This window comes from Muscardinus avellanarius, assembly GCF_963383645.1.
Source record: "Muscardinus avellanarius genome assembly, chromosome: 21".
Classification (NCBI taxonomy): Eukaryota; Metazoa; Chordata; class Mammalia; order Rodentia; family Gliridae; genus Muscardinus; species Muscardinus avellanarius.
The window spans coordinates 22,471,933-22,496,644 of record NC_137807.1 but is presented as its reverse complement, the minus strand read 5'-3'; the positions used below and the strand labels follow the sequence as shown (position 1 = coordinate 22,496,644).

The 24,712-nt window shown below is 50.5% G+C and overlaps 1 protein-coding gene across 1 annotated transcript; it reads right to left on the bottom strand.

Annotated features, from left to right (window-relative positions):
- Window positions 1-7,346: 7,346 nt before the first annotated feature.
- Window positions 7,347-21,207, bottom strand: DAO (D-amino acid oxidase; the record flags this gene model as incomplete). Its single annotated transcript, XM_080717380.1, has 10 exons — window positions 21,011-21,207; window positions 18,792-18,906; window positions 17,157-17,233; window positions 15,642-15,707; window positions 14,225-14,279; window positions 13,828-13,932; window positions 11,931-12,013; window positions 11,075-11,192; window positions 9,332-9,430; window positions 7,347-7,478 (listed from the first exon to the last, which is right to left on the bottom strand). Exons 1-10 carry the CDS (start codon window positions 21,202-21,204, stop codon window positions 7,347-7,349), a joined length of 1,044 nt encoding a protein of 347 aa, XP_080573506.1. The 5' UTR covers window positions 21,205-21,207.
- Between the last annotated feature and the right edge of the window lie 3,505 nt (window positions 21,208-24,712).

Here is a 24,712-nt window from a genome sequence, read left to right as displayed (position 1 = left end):
TGGGTTCAACTTTTAGTACAGAAAAAAAAAAAAAAAAGTAAAGAGACTAGCAAGCACAGGGCTGGGAGCGGGGCCTTGGGAAGAGGAAAACGCAGGAGAGAGGAGATATGGAGAATGTGTAGAAGGTTCAGGTGGCCTGAGACCTGGAGGAGCTGTTGGAAAGAGAAGAGACAACGGCAGAGGCCATGGCTCTCAGGGCTTGTAAGTCAGGCAAAGGATCTGGGTCCCTAGTGGGAAGTGGATGAAGGTCCGATGCAAGAAAGTGGAGACCATCAGAGATAGAGTTCAAAAGATCACAATGTGGAGCACAGCAGATCTGAAGACACCAGCTGGAAGATGGAGGAGTGAGGATGCATGTGCAGGTCTGAGAGGTTCTAAAGAGCGGAAGAGTTAGGACAGGGCAGAAAAGAGTCAAAGACCAGCCAGGTGTGGCGGTGCACGCTTATAATCCCGGTACTCAGGAGGCTGAGACTGGAGGATCGCGGTTCCAGGACAGACTCAGCTACTTAGTGAGGCCCTCCGCAACTTAGTGAGACCCCGTCTCAAAGAATAAAAAACAGGGAAGGCGGTGTCGCTCAGAGGTCGAATGCCCCTGGGTTGCATCCCCAGACCCGGAAAAAAAAAAAAAAAAAAAACGAGTCAAAGACAGCAGCAGAGATAAAGAGAAGCAGGATTGGGGGAGAGGAGTGGGATGAGATCCTAGAGCCGCCTAGAGCGAGCAGAACCACGCTGGTCTCCTCTAACCTTGCTGTAGCCTCGCAGACAGGACCGCTGCCAGCATCCAGACAGAAGTCCTCAGAAGCCTCACCTTAAAGGCTCACCCAGGAGTAGGAAGAAGTGTGGAATTTTTATTTCTTTGCCCGTTTCAGAAATCAGTAGTCACAGCCGGGTGTGGTGGTGCACACTTGTAATCCCAGCACTTGGGAGGCTGAGACGGGAGGATCAAAGGTCCAAAACCATCTTCTGCAACTTAGTGAGGCTCTCAGCAACCCAGCGAAAGCCTGTTTCCAAATAAGAAATAAAATAGGCCTGGGGATGGAGCTTAGAGGTAGAATGACTCTGAGTTCAATCTCTAGTAGCAAAAAGAAATCAGTAGTCACTCCTGGCAGGGCCTGGCTCTGTAGCTGGGCTTTTACGGCTACTTTGAATTCTCTTAAAATCAAAACATTTCAGAGTCGGACCTGATAGAGAAAGGCAAGAGAGGCCTCGGGTATGGATGTGTGGAGGCTCTCACCCTTGACCTGGAGCGCCGCCTTAGATTTGCACCCTTGGCCCCTCTTGCTTCAGCTTGGTCCTGGACTTCCCTGAGTGCCGGGGTCCAGCCCTAGCAAGAGTCGAGGTTCGTATGTTGGTGAGAGAAAAGCCGAGGTCGAATGAGAGAAGGAAGAGCTGTCACACGAGATCAGGTTCAGACTTCTCCATTTTATTCAGGATTTGTTACAATTTTTATACTCTTTTTTGGCAGAAAAGCAAGGGCATAGCCATGCAGGCAGGAACTCCAAGGACAGGAAAAGTTTTCTTTTTTATAGAGTTTAGGGCAAGGGTGCCAGGCATTTAAACAATCACAGTGTGCTTTGTCTCTCTTCACAAGGCTGACCCGAACTTAATCTTATACACTGGCCCAAACTAAGGTCAGTTTGAACTTAATCTTTGACCCAAACTTTATCCTTGGGAAAAAAATCTTTGCTGCCTGAGTCTCTCACAAGCCGCTGCCCATCAGTTTTAGTTATAATGCTGATACATAAAATTCCAATTATACATATTGATTCAAATAATCCTAAAATAATTTTTTGAAGGAAGGAATGCTAGACACACTTCATGGGGACCTATGCCGCTGCGGGTCCCCTGACCGAGCTTTCTCAAGGTCTACATGAGAGGCTGTAGCACCTGAGAGCCCAGAAGCTTCACCTCCTGCTTGTCTCGGGATACCATCTGAAGAATGGAAGAGCTAGCCGGTGAGTCTCACACCTGAGTGCACATTAGAAACTTTGAAAAAAATACTGATCTCCAGGCTTTGTCCCAGTCTAATTAAATCAGAATTTTTTTTGGTAAAACTCAGAGACATTCTACCTCCAAGCTGTACCTTCAGCCCCATATTATTTCTTATTAGAAACAGAGTCTCACTAGGTGGCTGACAGCCCAGCTAGGTTTCCAAGGTCGCCTTTGAACCTGCGATCCTCCTGTCTTAGCTTCCACCATGAATATTTTAAAATCTTCCAAAAGGGACATAATGTAACTTTTTTCTCCTTGGTATTACTAAGGATTGAACCCAGGGCCACTCTACCCGTGAGCCACGCACACAGTTTGTGTGTGTGTGTGTTTGACTAAGGACTGGACCCAGGGGCATTCTACATTCGAAATATACTCACAGCCCTACTTTATTTACTTACTTATTTTATTTATTGCGGTACTGGGGTTGGAACCCAAGGGCATTATTCATATGGCATTATTCATATATATATTGTAATTATACATCACTTTGGAATACAAGACTTGAGAGGATATACAAGCACATATCATCCAATTAGCCCTCATCCAATCCCCATCCCATTCCTTCCCCCTCCCTCGATCCCATGCTTGATTGGTGATTATCTTTGATATATTTGTTTACGCACCTCATGAGTTTTAAAGAGATTCCATCCTCCCCCATCTCCTCCCCTCTGATTGGTCACCTTAATTGCTTCTCAATAGGGCCCTTTCTACTACTCGACATCCTCCTGTTACCCCTTTCCTACTAGTTCTTGCTAATTAGGGGAAGCATCTGGATTTTATTTTCTGTGCTATTTCTCTGTGCATGCTGCATTGCAAGTTCTGATCTCACTCTTGAAGGCCCCATTAGTGGCCTGGCCACCCGGAGAACTCTGATCTCGACCTCGCTGGCTCCAGCACTGGCCTTGCCTCATGGGAGGCCCTGATCCTGGCCTCACTGGCCCCCGCACCGAACTAACCCCTCGGCTGGCTCCGCTCCTGGCCTCAGAGGCCCCAGCACCAGCCTAGCCTCATGACAGGCTCCGATCCCGGCCTCGCTGACCCTGGCAGCGGCCTAACCCCTCGGCAGACTCCTATCCTGGTCTCTCAAGTCCCAGCTCCGTCCTTGCCTTATGGCAGTTTCCGATCCCGGCCTCGCTGTCCCCAGCACCGGCCTTATCCCTCGGCAGAGTCTGATCCTGGCCTCGTAGGTCCCAGCACCAGTCTTGCCTCACAGCAGGCTCTGATCCCAACCTTGCTGGCCCTGGCACCGGCCTAACCCTTCGGCTGACGCCGATCCCTGCCTTGGAGGCCTCGGTAGTGGCCTTGCCTCACAGCAGGCTCCAATCCCAGCCTCATTGGCCCCGACACTGACCTTACCCCTCGGCAGGCTCCGATCTGGGCCTCGGAGGCCCCAGCACCGGCCTTGCCTCACAGCAGGCTCTGATCCCGGCCTCGATGGCCCCAGCACTGGCCTAACGAACCCAGGGGCATTCTACCTCCAAGCGACACCCCATCCCGATTTTTTTATTCTTTATTTTGAAACAGGATCTCTCTGAGTTGCAAAAGGCCTTACTAGGAAGCTGAGACTGAACTGTAATCCTCCTGTCTCAGCCTCCCAAATGCTGATATTACAAGCAGGCGCCACCACACCCAGCTCCCTACTTTATTTTGAAACAAGGTCTCACTAAATTGCTGAGGCTGACCTCATACCTGTGATCCTCCTGTCTCAGCCTTTTAAGTACTGGAATTACCAGCATGTCCCACCACGCCTGGTTTTATTCATTTCCAAAACCAGGTTTTGCTACGTTAACACATGCAGACCTTCAACCTATGATCTCCTGTCTCAGCCTCTCGCATACTGTGATTACAGGTGTGCACCATTGCTCTTGGCATGAGAAGACAGGTTCTGCAGTGCCTAAAATGTTCCATATCTTGATTGGGATGGTGGTTATATGTGGATTTATCTATATCAGACTCAACAAAACATATGTTCAAAACCTGGACAATTTATTACTTGTCAGTTATCCTTCAATAGAGCTAAAGAGTTGCTTTTTTTTTTTTTTTTTTTTTTTTGCGGTGCTGGGGATGAAACCCAGGGCATATTACCTCCAAGCTACACCCCCCCAGTCCTATTTTTTATTATTTATTTTGAAACAGGGCGTCAATGATTTGCAAATAGCTGAGGCTGGCCTCGATCCATGATCCTCCTGTCTCAGCCTCCCAAATGCTGTGGTTACAAGCATGCACCTCCATGACTAAGTGGGTTTTATTGTTTTGAAGTTTCCTGTTTGCATCAACTAGGAAGCCAGGTTCTGAATGCCTGGAGTCCCTGTGAATTCTCAGGACCCTTTCCTGACATCTGATTCTGAGGTTCATGTTTGTAGTTCAGTTGGTTCCAATGCTGGACCAAGAGTCACAGGTGCTCAGGGCAGAAGAGCTGGGACAGCTTCCAGCCCTCAGCTGATCTGTCTCTTGGTTCTCCTGCTCACCCGGTAGCCCTGCTGCGAGCCCAGCTGGCCTTGGAGCAGAAGCTTCAGTGGCAGGACTATATCATTCGTTTGGTGCAGACAAGCCACGAGCTAGCAGGCCTGCGCCACAGCCTGTCCCACTCCCTAGTCACCGTGGCCCAGGCCCTGGAGGCCACTGTCCTGGAGGCTGAGACCTGGAAGCTAGATGACCCTCTGACTCAGTCTGATTCCCCAGGGCTGCTTCTGCTTCACCCCAGGCCCAGCACTAGCCAGACCACCCCCGGGTAGCAGCCTCAGCCAGAGCAGGGTCCAGGCCAGCTCGGTGACAGAGGACTATCGAGTGGGTCACGGACCCTCCGCACAGCTCCAGATTTACCAGAGGAAAGGGATGGCTCTCGCCCAGCTTGGGAGCCCCATGTCATCTGGCTTTCCCAGGAGGAGGATGGAGACCTGCAAGGCTGAAGAGGGCCCCCACTCATGTAGGGACGAGGCAGATCCCATTTGCTGCTAAACCCCAGAGTCGCCCAAGGGCTGACTCGTCGTGTCTTACCACCAGGCGCAGACAGTGAGCCCACACCAGGTCCAGAGGCTTCAGCAGCAGCAGCGGTGTGCGGTGTCCCAGCCAGCTTGTAAGCGTTCTAAGCACATGAAGCGCAGGGAGGCTTGGCACCCCCTCATCTAGGATCTATTTTCCCAGCACTTCACCTCTCCCTCTTCCTCTCCTTCACCTTCAACAACAAACACGAGGTGTTTGCACTAGCCCTCTGCTGCCGTCTCCGCCTGTGCACCTGAGCGGCAGCAGCACATCATGGGAATTATTGAAGAATTTACTAATTCAGGAAATTGCTGAGTCCTGCCCGGTGGTAGAAACTCATTGTATGCGGTGCAGCCACAGGACAGAGTCTCCATCCACTAAGACCCTGGAGCCCGTCAGATGTGTTCCTGTGTGCTGACTAAAGCCCCGAGGCTCCAGGGACTGAGGGAGGCATGAATTGGCAGGTTCGAAGCCAGCCTCGCTGGCTTAAAGAGACCCTGTTTCCAAATTTTAAAAAATGTATAAAAACAGGTCTGGGAGTGTAGCCCTGAGGAAGGGTTCCCAGGAACACCAGTACCACCAAAAAAAAAAAAAAAAAAAAAAAAAAAAAAAAGCGTAATGGGTTGAGTGTCGCGGACAAGATGGTACACTGCTCATGCCTAGGGGCTGCTGAGACTCTGCTTCTGACCTCCCTTTACTTCTAGACACTCAGTACACAGTGCCCTTGGGAGGCCGGTAAATGTGCTTGCAGTTTTATGAGAGGTATTTGAATTCTGTTAGACTGTGTGTGATCCTTGAGCAGCTCCGTGGGTAGAATGGAGAAGATATTTGTTTAAGATACTCAGAAAGTAGCCGGGCTTGGTGGTGCAGGCTTGTAATCCCAGCATTCGGGAGGCTGAGACGGGAGGATCATGGTTCGCAGACAACCTCGGGTACTTAGCGAGGCCCTCTGCAACTCAGTGAGACCCTGTTTCAAAATAAAGAGTAAAAAATAAGGCTGGCAGTGTAGCTTGGAGGTTGAATATCCCTGGGTTCCATCTCAAGTACCACACACCCAAAAGTAATTGATACTCAGCAACTGAAAACTTTCATTAACTGAGTTATATGATTATTTTTATTTTATTTTTATTACACTGAGGGGTATTCTACCTCCAAGTTTGTAGCCCAGACCCTTTTTTAAATTTTTGTTCTGAAACTGGGTCGTCTTAGGTTGCTGAGAGCTTAGGGAAATTGCTCAGGCTGTCCTCAAACCTGCGATCCTCTTGTCTCAGCCTCCCAAGTACTGGAATTGTAGGCATGTACCACCATACTCAACTTCTATGTGAGTGTGCATTGCTGAGGAATAAACTCGGGGGAATTCTACCTCTGAGCTACCCCTCCAGCCCTATTTTATTTTTGTTTTAAAACACGGTCTCAGTAAGTTGCCAAGGCAAATCGTGAACCATGATTCTCCTGCCCAAGTATTAGGATTACAAGTGTGTGCCACCACGCCCGTTTTGTTTGTTCTGGTTTAGTAGTACTGGAGATTGAAACCAGGGGCAATCTACCTCTGAGCTACACCTCCAGCCCTATTTTTTATTCTTAATTTTGTAATAGGGTCAAAGTTTGGAAGGCCTCACTGGGTAGCTGAGGCTGGCCATGAACCTGCGATCTTCCTAGCTCAACCTCCACACCTGACTTATTTGTTTGCTTTTACTAGTCTCACTAAGTTGCTGAATATCTTGCTACTGAGGTTATCAAACCTGCAATTCTCCTGTTTTAGCCTCCCAATTACTGGTATTATAGGCATGCACATGCCTTCCCAACACACACACACACACACACACACACACACACACACACACACAATTTTTTCCCCTCATGGTTCTGGAGATTGAACCCAGGGTCATTCTACCTCCAAGCCACACTCCCAGCCTTTTCTACTTTTTATTTTGAAATAGGGTCTCGCTAGGTGCCTGAGGGCCTTGCTAAATTGTGACGGCTGGCTTCAAACCTGCAATCCTCCTGTCTCAGCCTTGACTAGACTTGGAATCTAGTCACTTAAAACCTCAACCATTTTCCATTTGCCACAGCTCTGGGCATCCGGCCTCTTTGATTTTCTGAATGGTCCACTTCTGGGGACGTGGGAGGACCACAACCCCAGTTGTTCTTCACGGCATCAGACCCAGAGACAGAACAGACCTGAGTGATCTGAGCGGGCTCCGGGGGCCTGGACTGTCCTCCGGGAAGGACAACCTGGCTTCCTGTCACCTCAGCCTCCTCTGCAGAAAGAAGCCGAGGATCAAGGTGGGGGATCAAGCGAGGGCACCTGGATTAGGCGGCCTAGACGCCTGGGGAATCCTGGCGGGGGAGGGCAGCGGTCACGGGTGTCCTCAGAGGTGGGATGGGGGCGTTCCAGACAACTTCTTTTCTTCCAGAACTTTCCCAAAGAGCTTGGCCGCCTCCAGCGCACAGCCCCAGTGGATGGTGAGCCCGTAGCCCCCGTGGCCGTAGCTGTGTATCACCTGGGGAAGGCAAGAGGGAGGTGGCCAGGTCTAGGGGACCACAGCGAGGGCTCCGGGAAGCCTCACTGTCCCCAGGAGAATCCTGAACCTTCCAGAGAGGCCCAAACAAGCTGGACACCAGGAGAGCTTCTCCCAGCACTCTGGAGGGGTGGCAGGCCCCCACAAAAACTGTGAGGGGCCTCGTTTGCAGGGCCTCATCTTCTGCTCTACACACTCAGAACAGGGAGAAGGGCATCATATCCAGACCTTGAGGTGAGAGAGTCCCACACAGGAAACTCTTGGAAGTTCCTTACGTCACTCCCCCCCCCGCCCAGCCTGCTGTGGACTGGGGGACCCCTGGGTCCACGGACGAGTCCTCCTCCCCACCCAGGAGGGGAGAAAGCAGGGATTCTGTGTGGACGTGGACAGACTCTGCGCGAGATGGTGACACGTCCTGGAGACCTAGGCAAGGCTCTGGGTCCGTGTCAGAGCCAAAGCCATCAGCGGGAAATTAAGCTCCATATGTGACTTTCCCTACACGCATGCACACACACACGCACGCACGCACACACGCACGCACACGCACACGCACGCACGCACACACGCACGCACGCGCACACACACGCACGCACGCACACGCTCTCGCTCTCTCCTCACGCACAACGCACAACACTTTTTTATTAACATTTTAGTTTTTATTTTATTTGGTATATGTTGTGTGTGTGTGTGAGAGAGACAGACAGACAGACAGACACTGGGGGTGGAACCCAGGAGCTTTCTATCTCCCAGCTGCAGCCCCAGCCTTATTTTTTTATATTTTATTTGGAAGCAGAGTCTCGCTAAGTGGCTGAGAGCCTCACTAAGTTGCTGAGGTTGGCTTCGAACCTGTTATTCTCCTGTCTTGGCCTCCAAGGACTGGGATTACAGGCGTACACCACCATACCCAGCTCTATCATCCATCCATCTATCTATCTACCTATCTATCTATCATCATCCATCTATCTATCTACCTATCTATCCATCTATCTATCTATGTTTTGGTACTGAAGATTTAACCTAATGGCATTCTACCTCTGTGCCACACCCCCAGCCCTTGTTATTATTTATTTATTTATTTATTTATTTATTTATTTTGGTGGTACTGGGGTTCCTGGAAGCCCTTCTACCTCCGGGCTACACTCCCAGAGCTATTTTATACTTTTTTATTTGGAAACAGGGTCTCTTTTTTTTTTTTTTTTGGTGGTACTGGGGTTCCTGGAAGCCCTTCTACCTCCGGGCTACACTCCCAGACCTATTTTTACATTTTTATTTGGAAACAGGGTCTCCTAAGCCAGCGCGCGCAGCTGGCTTCGAACCTGCGCGATCCTCCTGTCTCTGCCTCCGTAGCGTGGGGATGACAAGCGCGCGCCACCACGCCCGGCTGGAAACAGGGTCTCTTAAGCCAGCAAGGCTGGCTCCATACCAGCGCGATCCTCCTGTCTCCACCTCCCAAGCGCGGGGATTACAAGCGTGCGCCACCACGCCCGGCGTCCTTGTTTTTTGTTTTTTGCTTTTAATTTTGAAACAGGGTTTGGTGAGGTTGCTGAGGCTGAGGTTGCTGAGGCTGACCTCAAACCTACAATCTTTCTATCTACACCTCTCAAATAATGGGATTACAGTGCTACCATGCCAGGCAACATACACAATTATCTACACACACACACACACACACACACACACACACACACACATTGAGCCTCAGTTTCCTCATTTAAAGAGGAAGGGATGGTGGCCACCGCTGCCCCGGACCTCGGGCCGCGTGGACTTTTCCCTGGCAATACCCGAGGCCCCTGAGGAGTCGGGGAAGGCACGCTTTCCTTGTCAAGAGAACATACCTCCGTGTCTGAAGCTCCAGCATGCAGCCGTTCTCTTTCTAACCGGATGTGGGGGCGCACTGGCCGGAAACCAGTGTGTTCACCAACAATCCTCGCAGTCTGGGGGGAAAAAAATGCTGGCAGCTCATCCCCGGATCTTTTTTCCCGCTCCTGATTTTAGGTGCTAGGGAATTTGCTTTTAGGATCTCATTACCGCCGCCGTCACCCAGTGCAAACACCACCCTCACGGCCACCTTCAGCAGGGACTTCGTTCATTAGAGCCACCCCGCCCCAGTATTGCCCACGCCTCCGTCTCCACCAGCCGCCGCCATCACCACCACCACGGCTGTTGTATTACCGATGGGCGCCACTTTGTCACCATGGACACCAACCACCACCTCCACCACCCTCGTCACCAAGGGCACTTGGCTTACTAAGTTGGTTTACTAGTAAACCTGACAATGGAGATTTTTTTTTTTTTTTTTTTTTGCAGCACTAGAGATTGAACCCAGGGGCATTCTACGTCAGAGCTACACCCCCCAGCCCTATTTTTTATTCTTTATTTTGAAAAGGCTCTCACTAAGTAGCAGAAGGCCTCACTGAGTAGCTGAGGCTGGCCACGAACCACAGTCCTCCTGTCTCGGCCTCCCAAGTATTGGGATGACAAGCGTGCGCCACCACGCCCAACTTTGGAGATTTCTATACTGAGTATGTCTGCTTCTTATAAAGACTAAGTGCCCGGGCGTGGTGGCGCACGCTTGTCATCCCAGTACTTGGGAGGCTGAGACAGGATCGCAGGTTCACAGCCAGCCTCAGCTACTTAGTGAGGCCCTTTGCAACTCAGTGAGACCCTGTTTCAAAATAAAGTATAAAAAATAGGAAGCCGGGCGTGGTGGCGCACACTTGTAATCCCAGCACTCGGGAGGCTGAGACCGGAGGATTGTGATTCGTGGACAGTCTCAGCTACTCAGTGAGCCCTCCGCAACTTAGTGAGACCCTGTTTCAAAATAAAGAATAAAAAAAATAAAGAATAAAGAATAAAAACAAAGAATAAAAAAATAGGGCAAGGGTTGTAGTTCGAAGGTCAAATGTCCTTGGGTTCCATCCCCAGACATGCAAAAAAAAAAAATTCTAAAAAATAAATAATAAAGCCGGGCGTGGTGGTGCATGCTTATAATCCCTGCGCTTGGGAGGTGGAGACAGGAGGATCGCGCAGGTTCAAAGCCAGCCGTGCTGGCTTAAGAGACCCTGTTTCCAAATTTAAAAAGTATAAAATAGGTCTGGGAGTGTAGCCCAGAGGTAGAAGGGCTTCCAGGAACCCCAGTACCACACACAAAAAAAATAAATAAATAAAAATAAAAAATAAAATAAATAAAAAATAAAAATATAGGGCTGGGGTATAGCTTGGAGGTCAAATGCCCTTGGGTTCCATCCCCAGACGTGCAAAAAAAAAAAAAAAAAAAAAAAAAAGGATAAAAAATAGAGCAGGGGTGTAGCTTAGAGGTAGAATGTCCCTGGGTTCAACCCCCAGCACCAGGCACACACAGTAAGTGGCTTTGGGAGGTCACCTCCAGAGGGAGCAGTCCTTAGCCACAGCTGGTTCCATTTCATTGGCCCCTAGCAAGGACTCTCCTAGACATTGTCAAATTCCAGTGTACTCCACAGTCCCCGCTGGAACTAACTTGTCTCTCTGTCCCGTGGTGGAATCGTCCCATGACCGAGCTGCCCGCCCCGGTCTAGGACACCCACACCCTCCCGCCTTACCCTCAGCGTGGGCTGCAGTCTGCAGCAGCCTTCCCAAATGGTGGTGTGGTCTTGGAGGGTGCTGCCCTCGCTCCAGTCCCCCAGCTGGAAGACGCCTCCGAGAGTGACCGCGTGAATCCTGTGTGACAACAAAGGAAAGCAAATGCTTTAAGGTGAACAGGGAGCTGGGGATGGGGGCGCACGCTTGTAATCCCGACATCCGGGAGGCCGAGATAGGAGGATCGCCGTTCGCGGACAGCCTCAGCTACTTACTGAGGCCCTTTGCAACTCAGTGAGACCCTGTTTCTAAATAAAAGAATAAAAAATAGGGCAGGGGTGTAGTTTGGAGATAGAATGTCCCTGGGTTCCATCCCCAGCGCCACACACAAAAAAAAATTAAATTAAAAAAGAACATTCCTTGAGCCAGGCGTGGTGGCGCACGCTTGTAATCCCAGCGCTTGGGAGGCTGAGACAGGAGGGTCGCACAGGTCCGAAGCCGGCCTCAGCTACTTAATGAGGCTTTCTGCAACTCAGTGAGACCCTGTTTCCAAATAAAAATATAAAATAGGTCTGAGAGTGTAGCCTGGAGGTCAAAAGCCTCTGAATTCCATCCCCAGCACCACAAAAAATAAAAAAAATAAGGAAGTAAGTAAAAAAATAAAAATTAAAAAAGAACATTCCAGAAAGAGCCCAGTTGAGACCCAGCCCTGCCTGCCTTCTTGAGGATTTAATTGCCCAAACTCACTGAAACACTGGGAGTAAGCAATCTCGGAGGGGGGTAAGCAAGGGTCCTGCGGCAGGTGGAAGGGGTAGGTAGGAAGAGGGCGGGAGGCGGGCGTCCCCTTTCCTTTTCTGCCCGACAGCAGTCCCATCTCACCCTGGGATGATGTAGGGAGACTTGTAGATGCCTTTCTCCGGGTCGTGGGTTAAGATGAAGTGCTTCAGCCAGGGGGCAGCCACCTGTTGGTTCAGGGCACAGAAGCCTTGTCCGGGGAGCTGGACCAGTGCGCCCTTCTGTATGATCAAAGTTCTGACAAGAGTAACGGGCCGACTCCTGAGCCCTCTCACGGCCCCTCTGGCCAAGGCTGCCCCGAGTCGCTGGCCTCTTGCAGGAAGACCCCCATGACTGGGCGTTCCTCCACTCCGCAGAGTATCCCTCACCATGTCCACAGAAGAGCCTCAGCCCGCATCAGGAGCATGCCTCTGCACACGTGTGAACGCACACGCGTTTGTTCACAGGTGCAGGTGCACACATATTATGGGATGAGCTTACACACGCAGCCCCACTCACACATACTGAGACTCAGCTTGGAAGGACGGCTGCGCCCCCAGACTCTCCAAGCAGGCGGCCTGGGTCTTGACCCCAGCCCACCATTCGCCACCCCGTGTGAACATGTGTGTGTTACGTGACTCCTCGGTCTCAGCTTCTTCCTCTCTGACAGCAGTGGTGATGTGGTAGCGCCCAGCTCAAAGGCGGGTGCTAAGGACTAAGTTAATTACCACAGTAAAGTGCACAGGGCTGGCACTCCATGGCCACTCTTTCTTTCTTTCTTTCTTTCTTTCTTTCTTTCTTTCTTTTTTTTTTTTTTTTTTTGGTGGTACTGGGGTTCCTGGAAGCCCTTCTACCTCAGGGCTACACTCCCAGACCTATTTTTACATTTTCATTTTTGGAAACAGGGTCTCCTAAGCCAGCGCGCGGCTGGCTTCGAACCTGCGCGATCCTCCTGTCTCTGCCTCCCGAGCGCGGGGATTACAAGCGTGCGCCACCACGCCCGGCTTGCTTGCTTGCTTGCTTGCTTGCTTGCTTTCTTCCTTTCTTTCTTTCTCTCTTTCTTTCTTTTCTCTTTCTTTCTTTTCTCTTCCTTCCTTCCTTCCTTCCTTTCTCTCTCTTTCTCCCTTCCTTCCTTCCTTCCCTTCTTTATTTCTTTTATTTTAGTATCAGAGATTGAAACTAGGGGCACTTTGCCTCCAAGCTAAATCCTTAACCCGTTTTATTTTATTTTATTTATTTATTTATTTATTTATTTATTTTGGTGGTACTGGGAGTGGAACCCAGGGGCTTTTCTACCTCCGGGCTATACTCCCAGACCCATTTTATATTTTATTTGGAAACAGGGTCTCACTAACTTGCTGAGAGCCTCACTAAGTAGCTGAGGCTGGCTTCAAACCTGTGCAATCCTTCTGTCTCAGCCTCCCAGGCACGGGGATTACAAGCGTGCGCCACCATGCCTGGCTTATTTATTTTAATTTTTTTACTTTTTGTGGTACCAGGGATTGAACCAAGAGGCATTCTATCTCCTAGCTACACCCCAGCCCTATTATTATTATTATTATTATTATTATTATTATTATTACTAATATTAATTATTTATTTTGGTACTGGGGTTGAATCCAGGGGCATTCTACCTTCGATCTAGGTATACTAGGGATAGAACTCTGGGACCTTCTGGGAGGCTGAGACAGGAGGATTGCAGTTCACAGTCAGCGTCAGCTGCTTAGTGAGGCCCTTTGCAACTCAGTGAGACCCTGTTTCAAAATAAAGGATTAAAAGAAGGGCTGGGGGTATAGCTCAGAGGCAGAATGCCCCTGGGCTCCATCCCCAGTACTGCACGAGAGAGAGAGAGAGAGAGAGAGAGAGAGAGAGAGAGAGAGAGAGAAAGGTCCCTAGGGGAGCACTCTGGTGGAGGATGGTCGCTCTTGTTTACCATGCCCGTTCCCCAGAGCCCGCAGTGCCCCCTGGCCCACCGCTGCACGGTGGTCCTGTCCCTGCTCACCTGAATGATCTGCCCGCGGCCCGGCTGCAGCAGCGGGTCTGGCCGCAGAGCCCCGGCCCACACCCCGGTGCAGTTGATAATCACGTCCACTCCATCTCTGGCCACCTGGGGGCAACCAACATGACAGGGGCTGGGCGGGAGGGACGGCGGGCCCTGGGGTCCGGTCCCTCCTCCCTCCACACCTGTGCCCTCCCTGTGGAACAGGGCAGAGGAGTCCCAAGGAGGGAACAGGCCTCACACCTGCACTCTGCCATCTACCCCAAATGTGACTTCACAAGTGTCCCTTGACTACTTGAGGCCTAGAGTCTGGGACAGGCCCAAGGGGGACCCAGGAGCCTGAGAAAGGAGCACCCCACCGAACAGCGGAAAGGAAAGGGTGCCCAGCCCGGCCGCTCACCTCCTCCAAAGACTCCACCTTCCGCTGGAATAGCTTCACGCCCCTCTCAGCCAACCTGGGGGCGACCGGACACGTCAGGGAGCCTAGAAGTCAGTCCTCTGCCCCGTCCCTCCTGCAGGGTGGCAGCGGGGGCATTTCTGTGGACATTGGGCCCCTGGATGCCCCTTGAGAACCTGGCTGAGTATCACATTAGATCACGAACCCTTTGCTTGACTAATGGTCAAAAAAAAAAAAAAATCCTTTGGGAAACCAGGTCCTCTGAGATGGCCCGAGCCCCTCTCGGGCAGATGGAGGGAGAGAAGGGTCTTTCGGAAAATTAGCTGGGGAGCCACATAGGGAGGGACTGTGGCTGGGACTTAACCCCAAACTGCTCTGTGACAGCAAAAGGGATGAGACCCAATTTATGCAAGAGGGGCAGGGCTGCGCCAAGGCCAGCCGCCACGTTGTCAGAAGCAGGAAGCCTATCCAGTTCCTCTTGACATCAGGAACATGGCAGTGACATCCATGGCTACCTGTCTTGGTTAACACTGTCTTAGGTATTCGAGCCAAAGGAGTTAGAGAAAGAAATAAAAGAAAGAAAGAGCCGGGCGTGGGGGCACACGCTTGTAATCCCAGCATTCGGGAGGCTAAGACCGGATGATCATGGTTCGAGGACAGCCTCAGCTACTTAGTGAGGCCCTCTACAACTTAGTGAGACCCTGTTTCAAAATAAAGAATAAAAATAAGGCAGGGGGTGTAGCTTGGAGATAAAATGCCTCTGGGTTCCATCCCCAGACCCGCAGAAAGAAGGGAAGAAAGAAAGAAAGAAAGAAAGAAAGAAAGAAAGAAAGAAAGAAAGAAAAGAATAAAAGGGAATTTATGTTTTGCAGATAATGTATATGCCTAGAAGACTTAAGGGAATCCATTTAAAACTCTTCCATAAGGCCGGGCGTGGTGGCGCACGCTTGTAATTCCCGCGCTCGGGAGGCTGAGACAGGAGGATCGCGCAGGTTCAAAGCCAGCCTCAGCTACTTAGTGAGGCTTTCAGCAACTTAGTGAGACCCTGTTTCCAAATAAAATATATTTAAAAAAAAAAAAAAGGCCTGGGAGTACTGGGAGTATAGCCCGGAGGTAGAAAGCCTCTGGGTTCCACCCCCAGTACCACAAAATAAAAATAAAAAATAAAACTCTTCCATAAGGATTAAGGATTTAAGTGAAGTTTCTAATAAATATACCACACAGAAAGCTAAAGCCACCCATGGTTTCTACACGGGAACCTTCGCCTCATGCCCAGTGGTGGTCAGGACCAAGGATAGCTCCCAATCCTAACGGGAGGCTTTTCTTTGCCCCTTGGGATTGGGCAATACAGAAAGGAATGGACCAATATTTTCCTACAGCTGGGAGGTGCCTTCCTCAAACCCAAGCTTTAAAAGCTTACCTTTCAGTCAGCCACGACAGATATCTCTTCCCCTCCAAAATCAGGCTTGTGTTGAACCAGCCGTAGCTAAAGTCACACACAGCAAGTGGAAGGAGACAGGTTAGAATCGGAGCCGTATCTGAGGCTGCCCAGCGGAGGGGGATCAGTACTGTCCTGTGGGTCCCCAAAGGCTAGGGCTGGAAACACCAAGTGACATTTTAGGACAAAGGCAGTTTTCAGCTTACTGCAGAATTTTTTTGTTTTGTTTTGCTTTGTTTTGTGGTGCTGAGAGTTGAACCCAGGGGCTTTCTACCTCCAAACTCTATCTCCAGCCCTTTTTTAATGTATTTTTTTAAATATTTTTTGCAGATCTGGGGGTGGAACCCAGGGGAATTCGACCTCCGAGCTACACCCCCTGCCCTGTTTTTTATTCTTTATTTTGAAACCGGGTCTCACTGAGTTGCAGAGGGCCTCACTAAGTAGCTGAGGCTGTCCGCGAACCGCGATCCTCCAGGTCTCAGCCTCCCGAATGCTGGGATTCCAAGCGTGCGCCACCACGCCCGGCTAATGTATTTATTTTGAAACAGGGTCTCACTAAGTTGCTGAGGCTGGCCTTGAACCTGCAATCCTCCCATCTCAGCCTCCCTAGTACTAAAATGACAGGCATGTGCCACCCTGCTTGGCCAAGGATATTTTCTGTCGGTCCTGGACTATAAAAGTGGAGACTGGATGTGAATCTGTAGAAGGATTCAGGCACGGGATGAGGTGAAGGAAGGATCGGAGAAGCTCTCGGCTATAGAGCAAAGACAAGAGTTTGGAATCACACGGTCCAGGTTGGAATCCTAGTCTGGTCACCGGGCGTGGTGGCGCACGCTTGGAATCCCAGCGCTTGGGAGGCTGAGACAGGAGGATCGCACAGGTTCGAAGCCAGCCTCAGCTACTGAGTGAGGCTCTCAGCAACTTAGTGAGACCCTGTTTCCAAATAAAATACAAAAAGAGGTGGTCCCTGAAGTGGAAGAATTGAGAGATGGCAGAAACGTTAAGAGGAGGGTCTAGTGGAAGGTCCTCAGGTCATTGTCGATGCTTCCGGTGAAAGGGATTGTGGAAGCCTGGCCAGCCCCGGTCTCTCTTCCTGGCTTGCGCGTTGAGCAATTGCTTTGACACCTGCTCTCACTACGAGATGCTATTCCTGCCAGAACCCGAGGGGTCACCTGACCTGGGACTTGAACCTCAGACCCCATGAGCCAAAACCAACCTCTTGTTACTTTGCCAGAAGCCTGTGCTAGGCATTTGACACATACATGATGTTTCTAGACTGGAGATATGGGATCCCATGTCCCCTGCCTCCCCAGCTCAAAGCCCAGTTTGAGTGGGGGGGCTTCAGTAAAGGAGCCAGACAGAACACCAGATCAGGGTCCCAAGGGCTCCAGGCTAGGAGGGGACAGGACACTGGGTGGCTCCATCCTCCGCTCTGTTCTGGATGGTTCTGTATGAAGTGTGTGACCTCAGCCTCTCCGCCCGTGAAAACCACCTTACCCATAATCGGGGAACATGTCCAGCTCCCTGGGGGTCAGCTTCCGAAACCCCAGTACTATATCTTTCCAGAATGGGTCCTGCAGAGGAAGGAGAGAAGGTCACACACAAAGTGTTGGCAACCTGCAGTAAGAATAACAACAGAAACTTCTAGAACTTGTACCATGCACAAGTAAGCATCTCGGATGCGGATCCGTTAGCCAGCTATTGTGGTGGATTCGTAGCCCTCATCCTACAGATGGGCCAGCTGAGGCTTAGAAAGCTTAAGTGACCATCCAAAGCCACACAGCTCATAAATGATGGAGCTGAGCCGGGCGTGGTGGCCACGCTTGTAATCCCAGTCCTTGGGAGGCTGAGACAGGAGGATCGCAAGTTCGAAACCAGCCTCAGCTACTTAGTGAGGCTCCCAGCAACTTAGTGAGACCCTGTTTCCAAATAAAGTATAAAATAGGTCTGGGAGTATAGCCCGGTGGTAGAAAAGCCCCTGGGTTCCACCCCTAGTACCACAAAAAAATAAAAAATAAAAAATAAATAAATAAAAACAAGACCAGGCATGGTGGCACACACTTACAATCCCAGTCCTTGGGAGGATGAGAGAGGAGGGTCACAGTTCGTGGGTAGCCACAGCTACTTAGTAAGGCCATGTTATTATTGTAATAATTATTGGATTATTATTGTTATTATTATTATTATCCTTTCCCTTTTCTTTTTTTTTTTTTGTGGGTTTGGGAATGGAACCCAGGGGCATTCGACCTCCGAGCTACACCCCCTGCCCTACTTTTTATTTTTTAATTTGAAACTGGGTCTCACTGAGCTGCAGAGGGCCTCACTAAGTAGCCGAGGCTGTCCGCGAACTGTGATCCTCGGGTCTCAGCCTCCCGAATGCTGGGATGACAAGCGCGCGCCCCCACGCCCGGCTTCTTCTTCTTCTTTTTTCTTTAAGAGACAGTGTCTTAGCCAGGCACAGTCATAGATACCTATGATCCCAGTACTTGATAGGCTGAGACAAAACAATTGCAGGTTTGAGGCCAGCATGATGCAACTTAGCAAGAACCCCCTTCAAAATAAAATATAAAATAGAAGACGGTTGTGATGGCGCGTGCTCATCATCCCAGCATTAGGAGGCTGAGACAGGAGGATCGCAGTTTGTGGACAGCCTCAGCTACTTAGTGAGGCCCTCTGCAACTCAGTGAGACCCTGTTTCAAAATAAAGAATAAAAAAAAAAAAAAAAAAAAAAAAAGCCAGGCGTGGTGGCGCACGCTTGTAATTCCCGCGCCTGGGAGGCAGAGACAGGAGGATCGCGCAGGTTCGAAGCCAGCAGCGCATGCTGGTTTAGGAGACCCTGTTTCCAAATAAATATATAAAATAGGTCTGGGAGTGTAGCCCAGAGGTAGAAGGGCTTCCAGGAACCCCAGTACCACCAAAAAAAAAAAAAGGGCTGAGGGTAGGGCTCAGAGGTAGAATGCACCTGGGGTCCATCCCCAGTACTGCAAAAATAAATAAATAAATAAATAAATAAATAAATAAATAAATGCAAAGTGTACCTAGTTCAAGCCCCAAAGTCTGTGGCCTGTGACTCCTGTTAGGCGCCCTGGGCTCCTCTGAGCCCAGCCCTGTGTGTGGTCCCCCACACTCACCGGAACAGCTTTGTGGAAGAGATTGTAACCCGAGATGAGGGCCAGGCCCATTTCTTTAGCACTGGGTGAATGGACGTGGCTCAGGAGATAGTCGAAGGTCTGCTTATTCCACTCCCTGGAAAGATCACCCAGAGTCTTGATCATCTAGTGCCCTGAGCTGGGCAAAAGCCCTTAGTCAACATGCATGGAGTGTGACTGCCGTTGGGGACAGGACCCCAAACCAGACACATACCCTGTTTTCTCCTGCAGTGCTCCAAATATCCACAGCTCCTCCCCCTCCCAAGCCTTCTGGTATCCCCATGAATACGATAGAGGGGGCCAGGCATGATGGCACATGCTTATAATCCCAGCATTCGGGAGGCTGAGACAGGAAGATCACAGGTTCACAGACAGCCTCAGCTACTCAGTGAGGCCCTTTGCAACTCAGTGAGATCCTGTTTAAAAAAAAAAAAAAAAAAAAAAAAAGAGCCGGGCGTGGTGGCACACGCTTGTAATCCCCATGCTTGAAAGGCAGAGATAGGAGGATCGCGCAGGTTCGAAGCCAGCTGTGCTGGCTTAAGAGACCCTGTTTCCAAATAAAAATATAAAATAGGTCTGGGAGTGTAGCCCGGAGGTAGAAGGGCTTCCAGTACTACCAAAAACAAACAAACAACAAAAAAAGAATAAAAATAGAGCTGGGAGTGTAGCTCAAAGGCAGAATGCTCCTGGGCTCCATCCCCAGCACAGAAAGAGAGAGAGAGAGAAAGAGAGGGGGGTAGATGACCTCTGCAATTTCTTTGATGAATCTGAGCACCAATGCACCTGTGTAGAAGTTGTGTGGGTTCATCAACGCGCGTGTTCTTGACAGCTGTTCAGCTTTGGGCAGAATGCCAACCCAACACAGGGCATCTGCCCCACCGAGGGGACACATTTCACAGCATTTTCTTTTCCTTCCTTCCTTCCTTCCTCCTTCATCAATCTTTCTTTTTGTTGTGGGGGGGGTTACTGGGGATTGAACCCAGGGCCATCCTAACTCCAAGCTACACCTCAGCCCTATTTTTTATTTGTATTTATTGTATTTATCTTTTTATTTATTTGCAGTATCCAGGGACATTCTACCTCTGAGCTACACTCACCGGCCCTATTATTTATTTATTTATTTTTGGTGAAACCCAGGGGCTTGTCTACCTCCGGGCTATACTCCCAGACCTATTTTATACTTTATTTGGAAACAGGGTCTCACTAAGTTGCTGAGAGCCTCACTAAGTAGCTGAGGCTGGCTTCGAACCTGCGCCATCCTCCTGTCTCAGCCTCCCAAGCGTGGGGATTACAAGAGTGCACTACAACACCCAGCTGCCTTATTTTTAATTCTTTTTTTTTTTTTTTTTGGTGGTACTGGGGTTCCTGGAAGCCCTTCTACCTCCAGGCTACACTCCCAAACCTATTTTATTTATTTATTTATTTATTTATTTATTTATTTATTTATTTATTTATTTTTGGTGGTACTGGGGTTCCTGGAAACCCTTCTACCTCCGGGCTACGCTCCCAGACCTGTTTTTACATTTTTTTTTAAATTTGAAAACAGGGTCTCCTAAGCCAGCGCGCGCGGCTGGCTTCGAACCTGCGTGATCCTCCTGTCTCCGCCTCCCAAGCGCGGGGATTACAAGCGTGCGCCACCACACCCGGCTGCCTTATTTTTATTCTTTATTTTGAAACAGGGTCTCATTGAGTGGCAGAGGGCCTCACTAAGGAGCTGAGGCTGTCCTTGAACCCCGATCTTAATGTCTCAGCCTCCAAATGCTGAGATTACAAGTGTGCTGCACCACGTTTGGCATTATTATTATTTTTTTGGAAACAAGGTCTAGTAGGTTGACGAGCGTCTCACTACGTGCTGAGGCTGTCTTTGAACCTGTGATCCTCCTGTCTCAGCTTCCCAAATGTAAGCCAGTATGCCTGCCTGCCTGCCTTCCCCCCACAGCAGGGCTCTGGCCTGCAAGGCAACTCTATTCTGCTTACGATCAAATTTGTGATCCTCCTGCCTCGGCCTCCCTGGTAGCTGGGATTGCAGGCACAAGCCACGTGCCACCAGCTTCATGAGTATTTTCTTTAAGTCGTACCACATCGAAGCTTCCCCGGGGAACCTATTCTTGGTCACCGGGACCCTGATGGGGAGTGTACTCTCTGCAGACTCAGCCCCTGGACCCCCAGGCCCCGCAGCCCACGCCCCGACTCTCACTCACGCCTCTTGAGGGTTGCTGGGCTCACAGAGGTAGGGCTGCCAGAGGCCGGCTGCCACGTCGGTGGTGGTGAGCGGCGTGAAGCGGTCGGCGTAGACCTTCACGTCCAGCGGCTGCAGGGCCGAGTGGTAGCGCTGGTGGATGCACAGGGCGGTGGACAGCCCAATGACCCCGGCGCCAATCACCACCACGCGCATGGCGCCCGCCTGCGAGGAGAAAGGTTTGTAGCACGGCTTCACGGTGGTCTTTACCCCAACACCACCAAGCCTTTCCACGCCCGAAGACACGGGGTGGGGGATTGCCAGAGCTCCAGTGTGTGTGTGTGTGTGTGTGTGTGTGTGTGTGTGTGTTACTGGGGATGGAACCCAGGGGCATTCTACCTCTGAGATACACCCCCAGCCCTATTTTTTATTCTTTATTTTATTTTGGAGAATTGGGGATTGAACCCAGGAGTATTCTACCTCCGAGATACACCCCCAGCCCTATTTTTTATTCTTTTTTTTTTTTTTTATGGTACGGGTGGTGGAACCCAGAGGCTTTCTACCTCCGGGCTATACTCCCAGACCTTTTTTATATTTTATTTGGAAACAGGGTCTCACTAAGTTGCTGAAAGCCTCACTAAGTAGCTGAGGCTGGCTTCGAACCCGTGCGATCCTTCTGTCTCAGCCTCCCAAGCGCGGGAATAACAAGCATGCGCCACCACGCCCGGCTTTTTATTCTTTATTTTGTTTAAATTTTGCAGTACTGGCGGTGGTGGAACCCAGGAACATTCAACCTCTGAGCTACACCCCCAGCCCAATTTTTATTCTTTATTTTATTTTATTTTATTTTGTGGTACTGGGATGGAACCCAGGGCCGTTCTACTTCTGAGCGACACCCCCTGGCCCTATTTTACTCTTTATTTTGAAACAGGGTCTCACTGAGTTACCGAGGGCTTCCCTAAGTAGCTGAGGCTGGCCGCGAACCCAGATCCTCCTGTCTCAGCCTCCCGAATGCTGGGATTACAAGTGTGCACCGCCACGCCCGGCTTCAGCCTTCCCATTTTGCAAGTGGAAACTCAGAGCCACGGAGAGATGAGACTGATTGCTCCCGGGGTCCCAGCTGGTTAGTGATGCTGCGTGCCCCAGGAAGCCCTCCAGGATGCCCCCTTCCCCAGGCTGGGGCTATAAACGGCACAGCTGTCCACAGGGCAGTCTCGTGTTCAGAAGAACACATTCTGGCCCCAAGTCTTAGATCACGAGCCAGGCGTGGTGGCGCACACTTGTCATCCCAGCATTGGGGATTCTGAGACAGGAGGATCACGGTTCACAGCCAGCCTCAGCTAATACTTAGTGAGGCCCTCTTCAACTCAGTGAAACCCTGCTTCAGAATAAAGAATAAAAAACAGGGCTGGGGGTGTTGCCTGGAGATAGAATGCCCTGGGTTCCATCCCCAGTACCACAAAAGAAAAAAAAAAAATCTTAGATCGTCACAGCTCAGCAACCTAGACACCCTCAGCAAATTGACTTTGTGAGATTTGGCTTCTGGTAATGTATGGTCAGAGGATGGGCAGCCGGCTTCACAAGCGGCCAGATTAGCTGCCCAGTGCAAAAGAAGGGATTTGCTAGCAGAACATGGTGGTGCAGGCTTGTGATCCCAGGACTTGGTAGGCTGAGACAGGAGGATCGCGGTTTGCAGACAGCCTCAGCTCCTTAGTGAGGCCCTCTGCAACTCAGTGAGACTCTGTTTCAAAATAAAAAGTAGAAGATAGGGCTGGGGGTATAGCTCAGTGGTAGAATGCCCCCAGGCTCCAGCCCCAGTTCTGTAAAATATAAATAAATAAAATAAAAATAAGTGATGTGCAGACCTGCACAAAGCACCTACTGTGTGCCAGCTCTCCACATATGCCCTCCCCCCCCCGGCCTGCCATCAGCCCTCTGAGGTGGAGGCTGCCCTTATTAGCCCCGTTCTACAGATGAGTAAACCAGGCGGTGAAATGACTGACCGGAGTCTCACAACCAGGAAGCTGTGTAGTAAGCAGGGCACGCACCTATACGCACCTACTGTGTGCAGGGCAGGCAGCTGACCACGGCAGCTGGGAGCTGTCAGACACAGGGCCTGTCGGAACTCTCTTGGGCAGCACTGGGCCTGCCTTGGGGGGCTGGGCGGGCTGGGCCCTCCAAAGTCTAGAAGGCTTAGTTAGTAGCTTTTGACTTTGAACGATCCTTCGGCTCCTGCAGAGACAGAACACAAGGGCTGTTTGTGCCCCTAGGGCCAAGTTCAACTTTCCCTCCTGCCTCAGACCTTGGTTCCCAGCAGCTCAGGCCTTTGGCCCCGGACAGCAGGCCATTCTCAACTCGGCCTAGTTTTGTAAAGGGGGGGAATGGCTCTAGACCATGAGAACCGGGCACTGTTGGGGGTTCAGAAACCAAACCGGACAGAATCAATAAGTAGAAAGGTATGTTCTTCAGGCCGCACCCCTCACACTTGGAGCCTGAGCTTGGATGCTGGTTCTCAGGGAAGGGACCCCGGGTTCCTCCTCCCTTTCCTCCTCTCCCACCCTTAGCCTCAGGACACAGCTGTCTCTTCTGAAAAAGAGGCATCCCAACCTCATGGGGTTGTCCTAAGGATAAAGAAGTCCTGCAAAGTTCTGTTCTTTTTCTTTTTCTCTTTCTTTCTTTCTTTCTTTCTTTTCTTTTCTTTTCTTTTTTTTTTTTTTTTTTTTTTTTTTTTGCAGTACCAGGGATGGAACCCAGGGCCATTCTACCTCCAAGCTATACCCCCAATCCTATTTTTTATTCTTTATTTTGAGACAGGGTCTCATGAATTTGCAGAGGGCCTCACTAAGTAACGGAGGCTGGCCACGAACCTGAGATCTTCCCGTCTCAGCCTCCCAAGTACCGGTATTACAAGCGTGGGCCACCACACTCAGCTCTGCAAAGTTCCTGGTATGATGCCAGGCGCCGCCTGGGCTCTCTCTGTCCTCCAACACCGTGAAAATCACAGTGGAAAGGGTGGCAGAGGCAGGAGGATGGCAAGCTGGAAGCCAGCCTGGGCCACTTATAGAGACCCTGTCTCAAAATAAAAGTTAAAAGGGGCTAGGGGACCGGGCATGCTGGCGCACACCTGTAATCCCCGCGCTCGGGAGACAGAGACAGAAGGATCGCGCAGGTTTGAAGCCAGCCACGCGCGCTGGCTTAGGAGACCCTGTTTCCAAATAAAAATGTAAAAATAGATCTGGGAGTGTAGCCCGGAGGTAGAAGGGCTTCCAGGAACCCCAGTACCACCAGAAAAATAAAAAAATTGAGATTCTCCTGCCTCAGCCTTCTGAGTTTGTGGGAAATTGTGCTCACTTTACAGTGGGGGGCAGCTGAGGTCACAACTGAAGGCCGTGGCCCAAGACCCCCAGGTGGTGAGAAGCAGAGTCCAAGCCCCTGGAGGCCCCTGTTCGTGGTTTAAACACCCGGCTGCGCTGGAAAGTCACATGACCCCAAACCCAAAGGTCAAACAGATGAAGAAAAACAAGCCAAATTTCAGAGTCCCGTGTTTTCTTAGCCTGAAAGGCAGTGTTGGTGGGAATTTATAGTGTGTCGGTAGGAGCAGAATTAAAAGGAAAAATTGAAGCCGGGCGTGGTGGCTCACACTTGTAATCCCTGGGCTTGGGAGGCTGAGACAGGAGGATTGCGCAGGTTCGAAGCCAGCCTCAGCTACTTAGTGAGGCTCTCG